Genomic DNA, 16,146 nt, shown 5'->3' with positions numbered 1-16,146 from the left:
TAGCATGCAGCCCAGAGTGTGTGGGCCAAATGCACGAAGATGTCAGCATGCTGCTGTTAGCCCCCCCCCCCCCCCCCCCCGTGCACAGGAGCAACACCACGACTTTGTGTTGATTTTACATCTTTTATTCAGTTCTTCTTTGTTAGCTGGCATCTTTTTTCTCTTTGCTGTCATTTTGCATTTCACAGAAGTTTGATTGTGTCTCTTTGTTGCTGCTTCGTCTCGTTTTAAGGTCACAGAAATTGTTTAAAGCCTCTCATTTTGGTTTTCTGCTTCTTGTACTCTTCGATCTTTCTTATCTTGTGTCTTTGCAGTCATTTTCTTTCCCTGGCTGTCATTTTGCATGCTGGATTTTTTGTGATGGACCTTCTCTGTCCTCCTGTGCTGCAGTACAGGGTTAAAGGGAGGATCCCCAGTTATTTTCCAGTCACCATAGACTATATCTCATCTAACTTCTGCCCATTCAGAGTAAACTCTGCCCCTATGGCAGCTGCGATAGGCTCCAGCCCCCCTGCAACCATGGGTATAGAAAACGGATGGATGGTGTGCTGCAAGTCTGTTTTTATTCTCCATGAGAAGGCAAAAACATGACCTGCTTAGAGCCAGTTGTTTTATTGGATGGCTCAGTTAGGGCTGCTCCCTAAAACTGAGCAGAAAAGCCACAATGTGCAAACACCACTGGCCTGTTTTTGGGTTTATTAAATATGGCAAACAGGGGTTTTCCCTTTGATGGAAAGATAAACGGCCAGAAATGAACACAGACCCTATTCTCCATCTCTTTTTGGCACCATTTCTCTCCTCTGGTCCTGTGACGGCCTTAATGTCCCCACTCAGAGCTAAAGTGGCCTTTTCCCCCTTTGTGACAACAGTTTCTGGTCAGTTCCTATAAATTGTGTGTTTCCAGGATCAAGATAAACTTTATTATCCCTTTGGGGTGATTTGCCCTGTAGCCTAGCAACACAACACAGACACAAGGTGAGAGAACAGCACGGTATCTGAGACACATAAAGGGCCAGTGGTGGGAGGAACAAATGAGAACTTAAGTCTGTTTGTTCTACATGGGAGCAGAGAATACCTCCTTCCTGAAGGCAGCAGCTGATTATCAGGAAACAGAGGGTGAGTGAAACCTCCCAGGATGCTCTCTGCCTTCTAACTTCACCCGAGGGAGCGAGATCCTTTAACTTAGCTGCTGATTTCAGAACAAACCTTCACTCTTTCTGGGCCTCTCGGAGCAAAATCAAATGAAATCCATGCAGGGAAGTGACTGTTTCGGACGTTTAACATCTAATTTGTGGACTCGTTCGGATCAGACAAACTTGTGAAAGCACTTTAAAAACCTACTAAAACCCCCTCTGCTCCTGTGGTTTGATCTCTTAAGCTTCTGAGGCTGCAGACCTCAGCGAGTCCACGGTTTGTTTATGGCTGCAGAAGCTTCCAGACTGAGGAGATCCTCGAGGTGACACCGGCTACGTGACACACGTGTGTTTGTTTGTCTGCCGGATGTGAGCGTGTCTCCCCACCAGAGTGCATGTGACTGAATATCTAAGCCTCTCACCCCCCAACAGAATGAGGGGGTTTGAGTTTTAACAGAGTGAGACATATTTAGTCTGTGTGTGTCGCAGCAGCATCACAGACTCTCCTCTTATCTGGGCTCATTAACTCTGCAGTGCGCTGATTAGCAACTCAACAATCACGCTGTTATTATTACCGACATCAGGAGAGATTCCTGCTCGCTCCATCAGCGACGCACACTTTCTAATGTGTGAGAATCGGCTGGGAAGAGACGCAGAATGAACTTTAAACAACTGAGAGGACGAGGAGCAGGAAGACGCTGCCCTGTGTGTTTCAGCCTCCTCCTGCCAGCGAAGCTGCTGCTAACGGCTTTATTTCTGACTAAAATGAAAGTCTGGAAAGTGCAGAACTGCTTCAGAATATCCTGTCAGTGTCGAAGTGAAAATGACTCAGATTCTCCGAACCGTTCAGTCTACTTCAGCCGGAGAAAAACAGGCCTCCCTGTCTTCAGAATCATCCAGCTGCAGGTGTTCCTGGTCTGGATCAGGGTCCATAAAGCTGCAAACAGTGGCGTCTGAGAAGCGTCTTTATCCGGTAAAACAGGGATGTCAGACTCCGGTCCTGGAGGGCTGCTGTCCTGCAGGTTTTAGATGTTTCCTGCTCCAACGCAGCTGATTCAGATCAATGCCTCATTAGCTGGTTTGTGCAGAATGAAACAATCTTTTGAAGAGATCCATTTAATCTGAATCAGGTGAGTTGAAGCAGGGAAACATCTAAAACCTGCAGGACAGCGGCCCTCCAGGACCGGAGTTTGACATCCCTGAGGTAGGATAACTGTTGCAGTGGCTCCCTCTCAGTTATCTCAGCTGAGGCCTGTGAACTGACTCAGAATCTTCTTTATGAAGGTACTCGCAGCCACAGGATCCCACGTGTCAGGACTCAGGTTTCTGAAAAGACTCGCTAACGAAGGACAACTCTGAGTGAGCCCTTTGAGCTCCTTAAGCCTCACACTTAAGGTGCTTTAAGGGAGTTAACTTACTGCGTGAGCGTTGGTTAAACTTAAGCTGTCAAATATTAGCAGCTGCAGCTGGCCTCCGACCAAAAGCAGCTGCAGCTGGCCTCCGACCAAAAGCAGCAGCAGCTGGCCTCCGACCAAAAGCAGCTGCAGCTGGCCTCCGACCAAAAGCAGCTGCAGCTGGCCTCCGACCAAAAGCAGCTGCAGCTGGCCTCCGACCAAAAGCAGCAGCAGCTGGCCTCCGACCAAAAGCAGCTGCAGCTGGCCTCCGACCAAAAGCAGCTGCAGCTGGCCTCCGACCAAAAGCAGCTGCAGCTGGCCTCCGACCAAAAGCAGCTGCAGCTGGCCTCCGACCAAAAGCAGCTGCAGCTGGCCTCCGACCAAAAGCAGCTGCAGCTGGCCTCCGACCAAAAGCAGCAGCAGCTGGCCTCCGACCAAAAGCAGCTGCAGCTGGCCTCCAACTAAAAGCAGCAGCAGCTGGCCTGCAGCTGGCCTCCAACCAAAAGCAGCTGCAGCTGGCCTCCAACCAAAAGCAGCTGCAGCTGGCCTCCAACCAAAAGCAGCTGCAGCTGGCCTCCAACCAAAAGCAGCTGCAGCTGGCCTCCGACCAAAAGCAGCTGCAGCTGGCCTCCAACCAAAAGCAGCTGCAGCTGGCCTCCGACCAAAAGCAGCTGCAGCTGGCCTGCAGCTGGCCTCCGACCAAAAGCAGCTGCAGCTGGCCTCCGACCAAAAGCAGCTGCAGCTGGCCTCCGACCAAAAGCAGCTGCAGCTGGCCTCCGACCAAAAGCAGCTGCAGCTGGCCTCCGACCAAAAGCAGCTGCAGCTGGCCTCCGACCAAAAGCAGCTGCAGCTGGCCTCCAACCAAAAGCAGCTGCAGCTGGCCTCCGACCAAAAGCAGCTGCAGCTGGCCTCCAACCAAAAGCAGCTGCAGCTGGCCTCCGACCAAAAGCAGCTGCAGCTGGCCTCCAACCAAAAGCAGCTGCAGCTGGCCTCCGACCAAAAGCAGCTGCAGCTGGCCTCCGACCAAAAGCAGCTGCAGCTGGCCTCCGACCAAAAGCAGCTGCAGCTGGCCTCCGACCAAAAGCAGCTGCAGCTGGCCTCCGACCAAAAGCAGCTGCAGCTGGCCTCCGACCAAAAGCAGCAGCAGCTGGCCTCCGTCCAAAAGCAGCTGCAGCTGGCCTCCGACCAAAAGCAGCTGCAGCTGGCCTCCAACCAAAAGCAGCTGCAGCTGGCCTCCGACCAAAAGCAGCAGCAGCTGGCCTCCGACCAAAAGCAGCTGCAGCTGGCCTCCGACCAAAAGCAGCTGCAGCTGGCCTCCAACCAAAAGCAGCTGCAGCTGGCCTCCGACCAAAAGCAGCTGCAGCTGGCCTCCAACCAAAAGCAGCTGCAGCTGGCCTCCGACCAAAAGCAGCAGCAGCTGGCCTCCGACCAAAAGCAGCTGCAGCTGGCCTCCGACCAAAAGCAGCAGCAGCTGGCCTCCAACCAAAAGCAGCTGCAGCTGGCCTCCGACCAAAAGCAGCTGCAGCTGGCCTCCAACCAAAAGCAGCTGCAGCTGGCCTCCGACCAAAAGCAGCAGCAGCTGGCCTCCAACCAAAAGCAGCTGCAGCTGGCCTCCAACCAAAAGCAGCTGCAGCTGGCCTCCTACCAAAAGCAGCTGCAGCTGGCCTCCGACCAAAAGCAGCTGCAGCTGGCCTCCGACCAAAAGCAGCAGCAGCTGGCCTCCAACCAAAAGCAGCTGCAGCTGGCCTCCAACCAAAAGCAGCTGCAGCTGGCCTCCTACCAAAAGCAGCTGCAGCTGGCCTCCGACCAAAAGCAGCTGCAGCTGGCCTCCAACCAAAAGCAGCTGCAGCTGGCCTCCGACCAAAAGCAGCAGCAGCTGGCCTCCGACCAAAAGCAGCAGCAGCTGGCCTCCAACCAAAAGCAGCTGCAGCTGGCCTCCAACCAAAAGCAGCTGCAGCTGGCCTCCGACCAAAAGCAGCTGCAGCAGGCCTCCGACCAAAAGCAGCTGCAGCTGGCCTCCAACCAAAAGCAGCTGCAGCTGGCCTCCGACCAAAAGCAGCAGCAGCTGGCCTCCAACCAAAAGCAGCAGCAGCAGGCCTCCGACCAAAAGCAGCTGCAGCTGGCCTCCAACCAAAAGCAGCTGCAGCTGGCCTCCGACCAAAAGCAGCAGCAGCTGGCCTCCGACCAAAAGCAGCTGCAGCAGCACGTGGATCATTTTATGTAATGCTTTTAAACTTCAGCAAAAGGAGACGTTGGGCTCATTTCCATAAGATGTTTCTTAATGAGCTCCCTCCGGATGGTGGAGCTCCTCCCCCTATCTCTAAGGCTGAGCCCCGCCCCCCTCTGAAGGAAACCACGACCTCCTTCTTTGGGTCAGAACCCAGATCTGTGAGCTCAGGTGAGGGTTGGAACAAAGATGGAGCAGGAACCTGAAAGCTTCTCCTTCCGGCTCAGCTTCACCAAACGGACCGGAGCAGCGCCCTCATTACTGCTGACGAAGCCCCGATCCGTCTGTCCATCTCTGATCCAACTCACCATCACTGAGAACCAGGTCCAGAGATGCTTGACCTCTGACCCGGAGGCTTTACTCCACCCTCTTCCCCTCAACTTCTAGAAACTTACAGATTCTTTCTTTACTAAGAACAAAACACACGCTGCTGCATGTTGGAGACCATCTCGGTGTGCGTTTAGGCAAATCTGGCCCAGATCCAGGACTGAGGTTCAGACCCGGTCCAGACCCGGTTCAGACCCGGTTCAGACCCGGTCATGTTGGCGAGAGCTCGGAGATGTCTGCAGGTCCACACTCACTTCTGATGTGTGCGTCTGCAGAGGCTAAGTCTCGGATTCAAAGACGGAGGGATGAAAAAGTAGTCTGGCCAGCAATTACATCAGGGTGTGTGTGTGTGTGTGTGTGTGTGCCGCTGGCTCACAAACAGGGGAAGTCCACATCAGCACTCACTAATAACAGTAACATCAGCAGAGAGAGGATGTCATGGACTCAGTGTGTGTGTGTGTGTGTGTGTGACCCGTGATTATTTTTGTCACAACCAGGCAGATGTAATGAGTAAGCACCAGGACACACACACACAAACACACACTGATGCACACACACACACACACACACACACACACACACTGATGCACACACACACACTGATGCACACACACACACACACACTGATGCACACAAACACACACACTGATGCAGACACACACACTGATGCACACACACAAAGACACACAAAGACACACACGATGACTGGCGGCTTTCGGCTGATCGGAGCAGTTTCAGTCCAAGCAGATTCCATTATAATAAAGAGCTTATCTAATTTATTCTTCCTGATTCTGAGCTACTCTCACTGAAAATATTCAAAGGAACTCACTTCCGAGGGATTTTATTCAGCAACTCTGCCCCAGAGCTCCTGAGCAAGGACAGCAGCACGCTGACCACATCAGATCAGGTAAAACACACACACTAAAACTCTCAGTTTTCACCCACTACTGACGGTTTAACTGGAGGAATTAGATACTTTTCATCAAAGATTTCCTGAGATTTCACCCACGAAAAGGTCCACAAGGTGTCCAACTCCAACTGCTTTCCAACCCTTTGTACCGGCTCATCACATGACCTCTGCGACCCCGACGCATCGCTGTGGCAACGCAGAAAAGCCCCTAAACATCATGTTTTCCAGCAGTAGAGGGATAGAAGTCAAAATAAAGACTGATTTAATGGGGAAGAATGAATCTGAACAATTCTATCAAGGTCGGACTCAAACACCTGTTAAATACGCCTGTTCTGCTCTGTTTTATGTGTCCAAAAGTCAGCTTTTCTGTCCCAGATTCTGGTCAGAATCACCTTTTCTTCTCTACCTTTTACCTGATCCACTTTAACTCAAATTTCTGTACTTTTTTTCATTTTTCTGTGCACTTTCTGAACAGGAAATCAGTTTCAATCAACGTGACGGTGATGACATTTAGAGATGAAGGTTCCTCGCCGTATCCCCAGCAGACGTAAAGATGAGGAGGGAGACTCTCCAGAAACAGAGCTTTTCTTCTCCTTTTTAAACTAACGCCACGTGTTTATCCGTCTATCTCTACCATTTCTGTTCTTTTACAGCCTCTGAGCAACACAGATGTCTGCTGACCAACTTCCCTGGTTGCCAGGGTGACGGCTTCTGCTCACGTGATTGGTTGTGTGTGACGACACCTTTTCAGACTCCCAGGAAAGGCGAAGCGCTCTGTGTGCAGATCTTTCTCTCTAAAACAACACGAGGCGGACACAGCTGCCAAACTTGGTGGATCTTCCACATGGTGAGCCTCCCGTAACGGAGAAAGGTCACGTACGCCCGGGAGAGGTCGTGGCCTCGCTGCGCAGCTCTGGGGATAAACCCTTCACCAAATGCTCGCTGTTGTTTAGATCTGTCACGGTTTATTTTTCGTTCCATGTCTCATCATTTCCTGTTTTATTTTGAAAAACCACCGACCTTCTCCTCTTGTTCCAGGTAACTTCCCCTTCCTCCCGTGTCAAGCGTCTGATTGTCTTCCCTGATTCCCAAAGTGTTTCCACCTGTTCCCCTTTGGTCCCTCATGTGTTCAAACAGTCTGTTTCTCTTGTCTTGTGCCAGTATTTTGTCTCCTTTTGAGCTTCATTACCAGCCACCTGCCTCGTCTTGTCTTGAACCCACAGATTCCACGAGCCTGCAGCGAGCGACTCTCCTGCAGTGCCGACTTGCTTAGTTATTTATTGTTACGGTAAGTTTTCATAGCTTTGTTTTTCCTCCGTTTTCACGGAGTGATTTTTCGTTATTATTCCTAGTCGCCTCCGTTAAAGAAGAGCTTTTAGTTAAAGTTAAAGTTTCATAGAGCCTCTGTTTTATTAAGAGTGCGTCTTTGTTTTATTCCGCCTCATTTCGAGAGTCTTTGCTTTGTTTAGTTTTCATAGCTTTTCTGTTTTCCTCCCAGTTCGGAGAGATTTTATGTTTAACTTTCATATCTGCGCTCCTCCTCCACCTTAGATACAGAGGAGAGCGTTTAGGATCTTCAGCCAGTTTCTTTGGCGCTGCGGGAGATCGCCCTGCAGTGCCGTGTTCTGTCCTGTGTTTGATCATTTAAATAAACTCCTGAGTCCCTCTGGTAACTGACAAGATCTTCACACATGTGGAAATATTGATACGTGAAACTCTGAGAGCAAAGCTGGACAGCACACAGCAACAAGCAGTGAAAGCATTAGCTGACATCGATTCTGTCAGCAGTGTCCTGACACGATCCCTCACAAACCCGCTTACATAACACACAGATGCAGCAGAGCCCCCCCCCCCCTCAGAAAGGCTGGTTAAATGCTATGTAAACATCTGCGAGGATTAGAGCTTTTATCCCGTGAGGAACTTCAGCCTGCAGAGGAATCCTGGTGACACCAGTCAGCCTTTATCCCACACTTCAGCAGCTCCCAACTCCATCGGAAGAAGTTTGGACTGTTTACGCTGCAAAAGTGCACGGCTGCATCAAACCGGAGCTGAGGCGACAGCATTAGGGGGACATTATGTAACCTGTTGACAGCGTGACGTCCCTCTGGGTTGATGCTGATGCTGACAAACAGTCGACCAGGTGACCTCGCTGCATACATCTGATCAATTACTTCTCCGGCCTGAGAGAATAAGAGACCTGCATATTTTTACATCACCCAAATTAGTCGTTTAATGAGGTATTATCTATTAAAATATCTCCAAAAAGTTTAATCTGTGCCTACAGATCACTCTGGAATCCATTCTTTCCACCCTGGAAGCTGATTTAAATGAATAATTCATCTGAAATCACCTGGACTGTGATGAAATCTGGGTCTCCTTGTCTGTCATTTGTTGAATTAACTGAATTCTGACAGCTTTTGCTCAGTATTCCCAGAAGTAACGGGTGGTAAGGCTCAAACTCAGTGCAGGTAATGCTCCAACAGAGACCCGTGTTCGGGCCCGGTCCCGGGGTTTGCTATTTTAAACTTTATTAGCATTCTGCTTCCCACGCAGCTGCCTGCAGCCTGCGCTGCGGACATCTGACATGGTGTGAGAGTATGAGTGTGCACAGGTGTGATCAACATGGTGACTTTGGCTGAGGGCCTTTCACACCTCAGGTGAACCAATTACCATACAGCATCAGCCCATCAGCGCCCGTCAGCTCGCGTCCGCGGGGTCAGGCGCTGCAGTTAGTCACGCTGCGCTGAAGCTATCCGACCCGTTTCTGTCGGCTCGGATACTGAAACCCACCTCTCTTCTCCACACAAGGACAAAGAAAAACACGCTTAGTTTTCTTCTAGAAAAGCAAACAAATCAGTGTCTGCTTTTCCTCTCCGAGTCCCGCGGGTATTAAGAAGCTTTATGGGAACCTCACGTGTCCACAGGGGGTTTCCAAATGTGTCGCGCTCTTTGTCACTTCAGCAAAATGTCACAGCCCCCTCAACTCGCCTGAAGTTAGTTTGTTGTTGCCCACACATGTTGGACAAACAGCTGGTGAGGAGCTTTCTCCCACTCTGAGGGAAGCTTTTCAAACCAAAAACAGATTTAATCTAATTCTATGAAACCAACCAGGTGCACAAACCCTCTTCACATGAGACTGATGTTCTACCACTTCCTCCAATCACATCTGTCCTTTTACTGAAGCTACCTCTACAGCAGGGATGTCCAAAGCCGGTCCTTTAGTGCCGCTGTCCTGCAGGTTTTATGTTTCCCTGCTTCGACACACCTGATCCTGATCCAAAACGGACTCTACCCTCCTCACGGACCTCCTGCTGCCCTTAAACGGTGACAAATGAGTCATTTTAAAGGATTTTGGACTTGATTTTATCATGACAGATCATCAGGGTTCTAAACTGGCTCAGGATCCGGGCTTTTGATGGTTGAAACAGTCGTAAAATGGGAGGATTTGCTACAGATATGTCTAAAATATCTCATATATGCAGCAAAGACAGCATGGACAATCTGTTTTAAAGGGGGCTTTGTTCATCACAGGCAGCCTTTATGGGTAGATTTCAGATCAAATACCTTCAGACCCCATCAACAGAGACCGCTGAAGAGTCCACTGGGGTTCAAAGACCCGCTCTTACCAGATTTCCGATGCTCAGCATGCCGTTGAACTCGTCCGTCATGGGGTAGTGCTCCATGGCCATGAAGAGCGTGTTCAGGACGATGCAGACGGTGATGGCGAGGTCCAGGAACGGGTCCATTACCATGATCTTCATCAGCTGCTTCACCCTCAGCCAGCAGGGGCTGCACTCCCACACCAGGAAGCGGTGGGCGAAGACGTACCAGCAGGGGTGGCACTTCTTATTGGCCTCTTCCAGTTCTGCAGCACAAATCAAAGCAGACCCCGGGTCAGTTCCAGCACAGCCTCGCTATCTCGTGCATGTGCAAATCCTGTTGTGGTCGCCCACTTTCCTGATCACACTACTTTCAACCGATCAATATTTGGCTTCACAGCGCTGGTGGGTTTTTGGAAGCCGTGTGTCGGCTGAATGGAAACTAAAGTGCTCCAATAAATCAGTTATTACACAAATACCTTCTAATCTTTAGGTGTTTTGGTGCCTTAACTGAGACAGAAGCAACATATATCTATTCTTGTAGAAAAATACACACATTCCTGCAGTTTTCAGGGCTTTTACTCAGTTTTACTCAGTTTTCTATAATGAAATTGCTCCCCAGTGCTGAAATGCATGCTGATCCATGAACGTTGTGCCCCCATTAAACCTCTCAAGTGTTTTATAATCATGGTTTTACTTACTTTTACTGAAATAATACCGCCTGCACACATTTACAGAGCTCACTCTCACACCTGCTGTGCGGCTGGCGTCCAGCAGAATAAATAAACTAAGGAGTCTGATTATCTCTGGGAGTCTTGGTGTGGTGAGAACGGGCTTCAGGACGTGTTGTAGCCTACGGGGCTGGTCTCTGGGAGGCAGGAGCTGCATTAAAGAAGCTTTTTAAATAAATAAACATGCTACTTTTGGCATAAATGAAGGGAGGCTGGTCTCATCCTTGATCTTTGTCCTCCTCTACTTTTAATGCTGAACTTTAAAGGGTAGAAAAATCTTGTATTTGCTGTGTAACACTTCCTGTTTCAGCATTAAACTGAAGCTAAACTACTCTTTACCTCCTGTTAATGCGACTCAAAGGGCTGTCAGACTGAAACTTATAATTACACCGTAAATTACACGTTCTTTCTGATGCTGCAGAGCTCCTCTGGTGAAGGAGGAGGGAGTGAAGCGGGCCCAGATGGATTGTTGTGGACAGCAGTGGGTTTTTATATTTTCCTGTATAATGATCTGTTCTCTAAGAGCAGCGACCGCCGAGGGGAGAGTCTGTGACTCAGCAGACCGAACACACACTCGTTTAACACAGACCCCAAAATGTAGCACATAAATATCATTAAACACACACTCAGGAAGCGGCTCTCGCTGTTAATGAGGGGGACCGGGACGGCCGCCCTTTCTTACGCTCTGTCGCAAACAAAGTGGCGTTCCCCTGGCGATGGCGACAAACACAGACCCGGTTACACGGTCGCACACAAAGGAACCAAAGCGGAACCAAAGCGGCGCTGTGCAGGTTGTCAGTCCCGTGGAAATCGAGTGAAATCAGCGGCTGAAAGGAAACCGTCATTAAGACATTTCCTCACCTGCCCTGCTGGCGGTTGACGGTTTGGTCTGTCTTTGGAAGACATTTTGGTTCAAACATGAAAAAGAGGGAGCGTTTACTTCTTTTCGCCTCACGGCTGAACGCTGATGGGACAAACATCTGCATTTTAATCAGATGTAACTCAGACTGAGGCCTCTGATTAGAGCGATCATCGGAGAATAAAATGTCTTTGCAGCGGGTTTGGAGAGCAGCTGTCGTCACAAACAACCAGATAAATGATGGCATGAAGATATAATCTGAGTTCTTTTTAGATTCTTCTGAATTCTCTGATACCGCTGACGATGTTTTTCTTGTTGGTTCTGTTGTTCTCAGTCCTGCTAATGAACTCATCTCCTTCTGAGCATGTTGTTTATTGCTCTGTAAAGAACTTTGAGTGACCAACAAGACTAGATAAGAGCTTTAAAACACAAGTCCTGAGTCCTGACTCTGTGCTACCCATCATTCTCTGTCCTTTGGAGTTCCTCAGGGATCCATTCTTGGACCTCTTTCCTTTTGTTTGTCCATGCTGCCTGGTCCTAAAGTTCAAGTGTATTTTCTCGTTGCTGTGCTGGTTTTACACAGCTTTAGACATCTCTCAGATTACATCATCATTAATTAACATCATTTATGTCATTAACTCGTGTTTCTCTCCCAGCAGGTATCCCCGGTCTGGTGTTTTTGTGCAGATGGCTGCCTGTCCTTGTCCTGGTTCTGGTTCTGATTCTGCTGGACATTTTTTCCAGGAATGCTCAGGAAGGACTGATGTGAATTAATTTAATTGAATTATAATTCTAAAGAAAAAACTTTAATCTTAAATGTATTAATCTGTCATTTTAAAACTTAGTTTTTCAGACAAATTCCTCTGAAAACCTGCAACAATTAATCTCTCAAACCTTTAAAAAGTGTCATGAAAAGGAAGCTGATGGAACCCAAGGAGAAACACGACTTTCACCGCCTCAGATTCTACATTTGGTTCTGTTTTCTAAGTACAGTGAAGTCGGTGAAGACACCGGAAATCATTTCTCTGGACGTGTTCTTGCTGAATTAAGGTTTAAATTAAACAAGAAACAGGTTTAACCTATGGCGTAACCACGCATTCTTTGGGGGGGTCGTGTCCCCCCCCCCCAATATTGAGAAAATACCAACCTGTCCCCCCCAATATACAGAAGAAAATATGTAAAATGCATGTTCTCCTTTTATGAACCCTGTCAAGGGATCGGTCTCTTGTTATGTCTTATTTATTTTCAGTGTATTTCCGTGTGTTACCGTGGTAACGGCTGCGCCGCCGTCTCAGCAGCGGCTCTCCTTATCTTTACGTTGGACTTCTACTTTTGACGGAGCAGATTGTACCAGAACAGGAAATCCAACACAGAATCAACAAAATAAACTTCCGCCCCCTTTCAAAATAAAACAACTTAAAACAAAAATAACATTAGACTATTAGACTTTTCATTGTTAATGCACATTTTGAGACATTGACACAATAGAAATGAACCTGGACTTAAAAGTCCTCGGCACATTTTTTGTTAAAGGAAAAGTCTGTAATTTGTTACATCATTAGTTGTCCTTATTAAAATATTTCCATAAACAGGCTTTGGGTATTTGGTCGTTTTCCATTGGAAGCTGTCCTATTTGCTACAGAACTACTGGAAGAGCATAATTGTAATTGGTAGGTGTGTTTAAGGTCAGTAAACAGTAAGCAACTAACCAAAACAAAGTGGGGGGGCAGTCACTGTCTCGGAGAAATTACACTATTCCTTTAGATGTGAACTTACATGGTCAATGTAGTCCTCTAAACTATGTTCTAAATGTCCAATTTTTCATATATAAATAAAGAATTGTAGATAATGCACTCAACAATGTTGTTTTTCTTGGACCCCCCCAATGTCTAAACCATGGTTACGCCCTTGGGTTTAACCCTTTATTCCGCTTCAGAAAACATTCTGGAAAAGGAGTTTGTAGATTTGAATTTGGTTAAACTGTGGAGCAGATAAAGAATCGAGGAGGGTTGCATTAAAAGTGTTTTTGTGGCAGCTTGTTTGTGTTGCTCCTCACCTTCCATGGCGTCTGTGAGGTAGCTGGCAGCACTCAGCGCCCTCCCCCTGCGCTCCGAGTCCTGTGTGGGCGAAGGCCGAGGCAGCAGCATGGTGCTGAGCTCTGTGGTGGATGTGGGGACCTGAGAGACGCACAGAGAAGCATTTACTGGTGGATGGATCGATGTGTACATCGCATCCATCACCGGCATCATCATTCTGCAGCAGGACAAGGAGCCAGAGTCAAAAACCTTCAACTTTCAACCTTTCAATGTCTCCAAATGCTGAATCTCATTTATTTCTTCCCCTCTTCTGCTGCATCGTGGCAGAACACACACATTTGCACAGGTCGGGTCAAACTAGGTGCTGAGATGTCTTTGTTTGAGTGTGTTTCATGTCACCGCGGCAACAGATAAGCAGATGTTCAGTGAATGGCTGAAATCACTGTGGCCCTGCTGTGCATGCATGCAGTTCAGTCCTCACTAAAAGACCTGCCGGGTGGTTTTCAGATCAGCCGAACCTGAAAAACATCCATCTGACTCTAAATCAGCTGATCCTTTAAATCCCAGAACAGCGACCCAGCTGTCCGCCTCCAGTTCTCTGAGCTGTGGCCAAAAGGCGTCTGCAGCTGATCATGATGTAGCTCCACTGTCCAAATGTACCACTACGGTGCTACATTTGGCTCAAAATCGTGCACGTGACATGCTCTTTTTGTGTTTCCCTCAAACATGCCCAGCGAGCACAGGCCTGTGACGTCTTTCCAGCTGTTCGATGGTCTTATTAAATGGTATTTAGAGACTTTAGAGGCATTTTTGGCTGAATGTTATTAAAAAGTCAATAAAAGTACATTTAATTTGATGTACAAACAGGAAGCCATTGACTCGTTACTAGTACTGTGGCCTCCGTCTAATTACTGCAACAACCATCAAACAACGGTTAAATCTGCTTTTTTACCATTTCCTGTCACCATTGGTGCTCGAAGGAGGACCAAAAACAGGACTTAAGAGGCGGGAAAAGACTGATAAACATGTCTAACCAAAACAAAACCAAAGCATGTCGTCCAGAAACATCCAAATTAGCTGAGAAACCAGCTCTAAAGCCAAAAGTCTGTTTCCTGCCGTCACAGCTGGACTGAGCCTGGACAAGATAACATCCAATCAGACCAGGAGAGACACTAAGCCCCGCCTCCAAAGTCTCCAAAGTCCAGCTGACTGGCTGTGAGCACAAAAGCAGAGTCTAATGTGCACTCATTCTCACATGCACACCTGTGCTTCTGAAGCTGATCAAACGCATGCTTTTCAGGTTTTTGACGAGTCTTTCCAGCTGTTCGATGGTCTCGTTAAATGGTATTTAGCGACTTAGAGGCATTTTTTGACTGAATGTTATTAAAAAGTCAATAAAAGTACAACAGTCCTTTAATTTGATTGGTTTAGAAAGCACACCTGTGCTTCTGAAGCTGATCAAACGCATGGTTTTCAGGTCTTTCCAGCTGTTCGATGGTCTCGTTAAATGGTATTTAGAGACTTTTTTGACTGAATGTTATTAAAAAGTCAATAAAAGTACAACAGTCCTTTAATTTGATTGGTTTAGAAAGCACACCTGTGCTTCAGATGCTGATCAAACGCATGGTTTTCAGGTTTTTAGAGATGTTCAGTTACGGTTTAGTGCTTTTATTCACGTATTAAAGATCTTCTTCTGAAATAACGTGGGTTTGAAAGCCCAGTTTCTGCTCCTGCTCAGGTGTGATTGCGCAACACTTCCTGGTGGCTGTCCCTCCAATGAGACGTGACGCATTGGCCTGAAGGTCGCCGCCCACAACGCCGCCCACATCCTGTCTGTGCGCCAGCCAGGGAAGCACCAGGGAAACACACGCACTCCAGCAGCAGCCGGCCGTGCACTAATCCAGCTTCCTCTGGCTGCTGCGCGTTGCCACGGCGACGTTTCCGTGACAATAAAGCGTGTGCTCGCTCTGTCCTCCTCCCACTCGTGTCTGCATCGGTCTGAGCAGCAGGACGACAGGTCCGTGCTCTTCATGGGCGACAGGAGGCAGAAACACTTTGTGTCAAAACATGAAACTATGAACCGAACTCGGAGCAGCTGGAAACTCCCACACGGCGCCCGCGGCTTCCATTCAAAGGGCCACATTTATCAAAAAACACCTTTTCTACAAAGACTGCACCGGAGGTTCGCTTTTATTTGTAACAGCAGCGATCAAAGTGGGAAAAAATGCCTCGATCAGACAGGAGATCGCTTGGTTTCCGCCTCTCTGTGAGGACATGATGGCAGGAACCAGCTTCAGCTGCTTTATTACGAGTTGTTCTGCGTTAAAAATACTGTTTAATACTGTTAAATGTGTGTTAAATACTGTATTTGTTTTAGGCTTCTACAGTTTGAGCATCTTAGAAAAGGAACATCTGATGTATGAGTTCAGGGTTTAAAGATATATTCAGCTGCCCTCCAGTTTTCTAAAGAGAAAACATGGCTCCTCGCTCTGGTAACCGAGTCATTTCTCACTTTCTGCGATACCAGCTGCATCATTCTGAGCCGAGAAGTCCAACTCGTTTCATTTACTTCTGAGGCTAAAGCCGAGGCAGCTCCACACCTGTCATGATTCATGTCTGAGCTGAAGGTGGAGGACGACCAAGACGCTGAAAACTGACCGAAAAGCGCCGCCGAGGCCACAAACGAAACTGGAGAAGGACGAGCACGACGGCAACAAACGACACGATGTGAACAGGAAGTAAACACAAACTCTACAAAATAAAACAGGAAGCAAAGAAAACCAGGAACCCAAAAGAGAGAGTTGAGAGTTGGGAACTAACCCTGGTTCCCACTCTCTGTAATACGCTGCATATCTCATGATCTTATGATTAAAAGGTGCCTTCCTCTCCTGGTGTCCCTCAGCTACTTCTTTTTGTTCCAACTTCTCCTT

At 48.1% G+C, this 16,146-nt stretch overlaps 1 protein-coding gene across 1 annotated transcript in view; it reads right to left on the bottom strand.

Moving 5' to 3' along the window:
* Positions 1–16,146, bottom strand: part of LOC140284372 (sodium channel protein type 5 subunit alpha-like) — a 175,578-nt gene that overhangs the window by 78,597 nt on the left and 80,835 nt on the right. Inside the window, exons 14-15 of the mRNA XM_072378248.1 lie at positions 13,237–13,357; positions 9,618–9,856 (exon numbers count right to left, since the gene is read on the bottom strand). Coding sequence (XP_072234349.1) covers positions 9,618–9,856; positions 13,237–13,357 — 360 coding nt within the window. The remainder of the gene's footprint in view (positions 1–9,617; positions 9,857–13,236; positions 13,358–16,146) is intronic.

This window comes from Leuresthes tenuis, unplaced genomic scaffold, assembly GCF_036924035.1.
Source record: "Leuresthes tenuis unplaced genomic scaffold, fLeuTen1.0.hap1 SCAF_24, whole genome shotgun sequence".
Lineage (NCBI taxonomy): Eukaryota > Metazoa > Chordata > Actinopteri > Atheriniformes > Atherinopsidae > Leuresthes > Leuresthes tenuis.
This window is presented reverse-complemented; position numbering and strand designations above follow the sequence as displayed.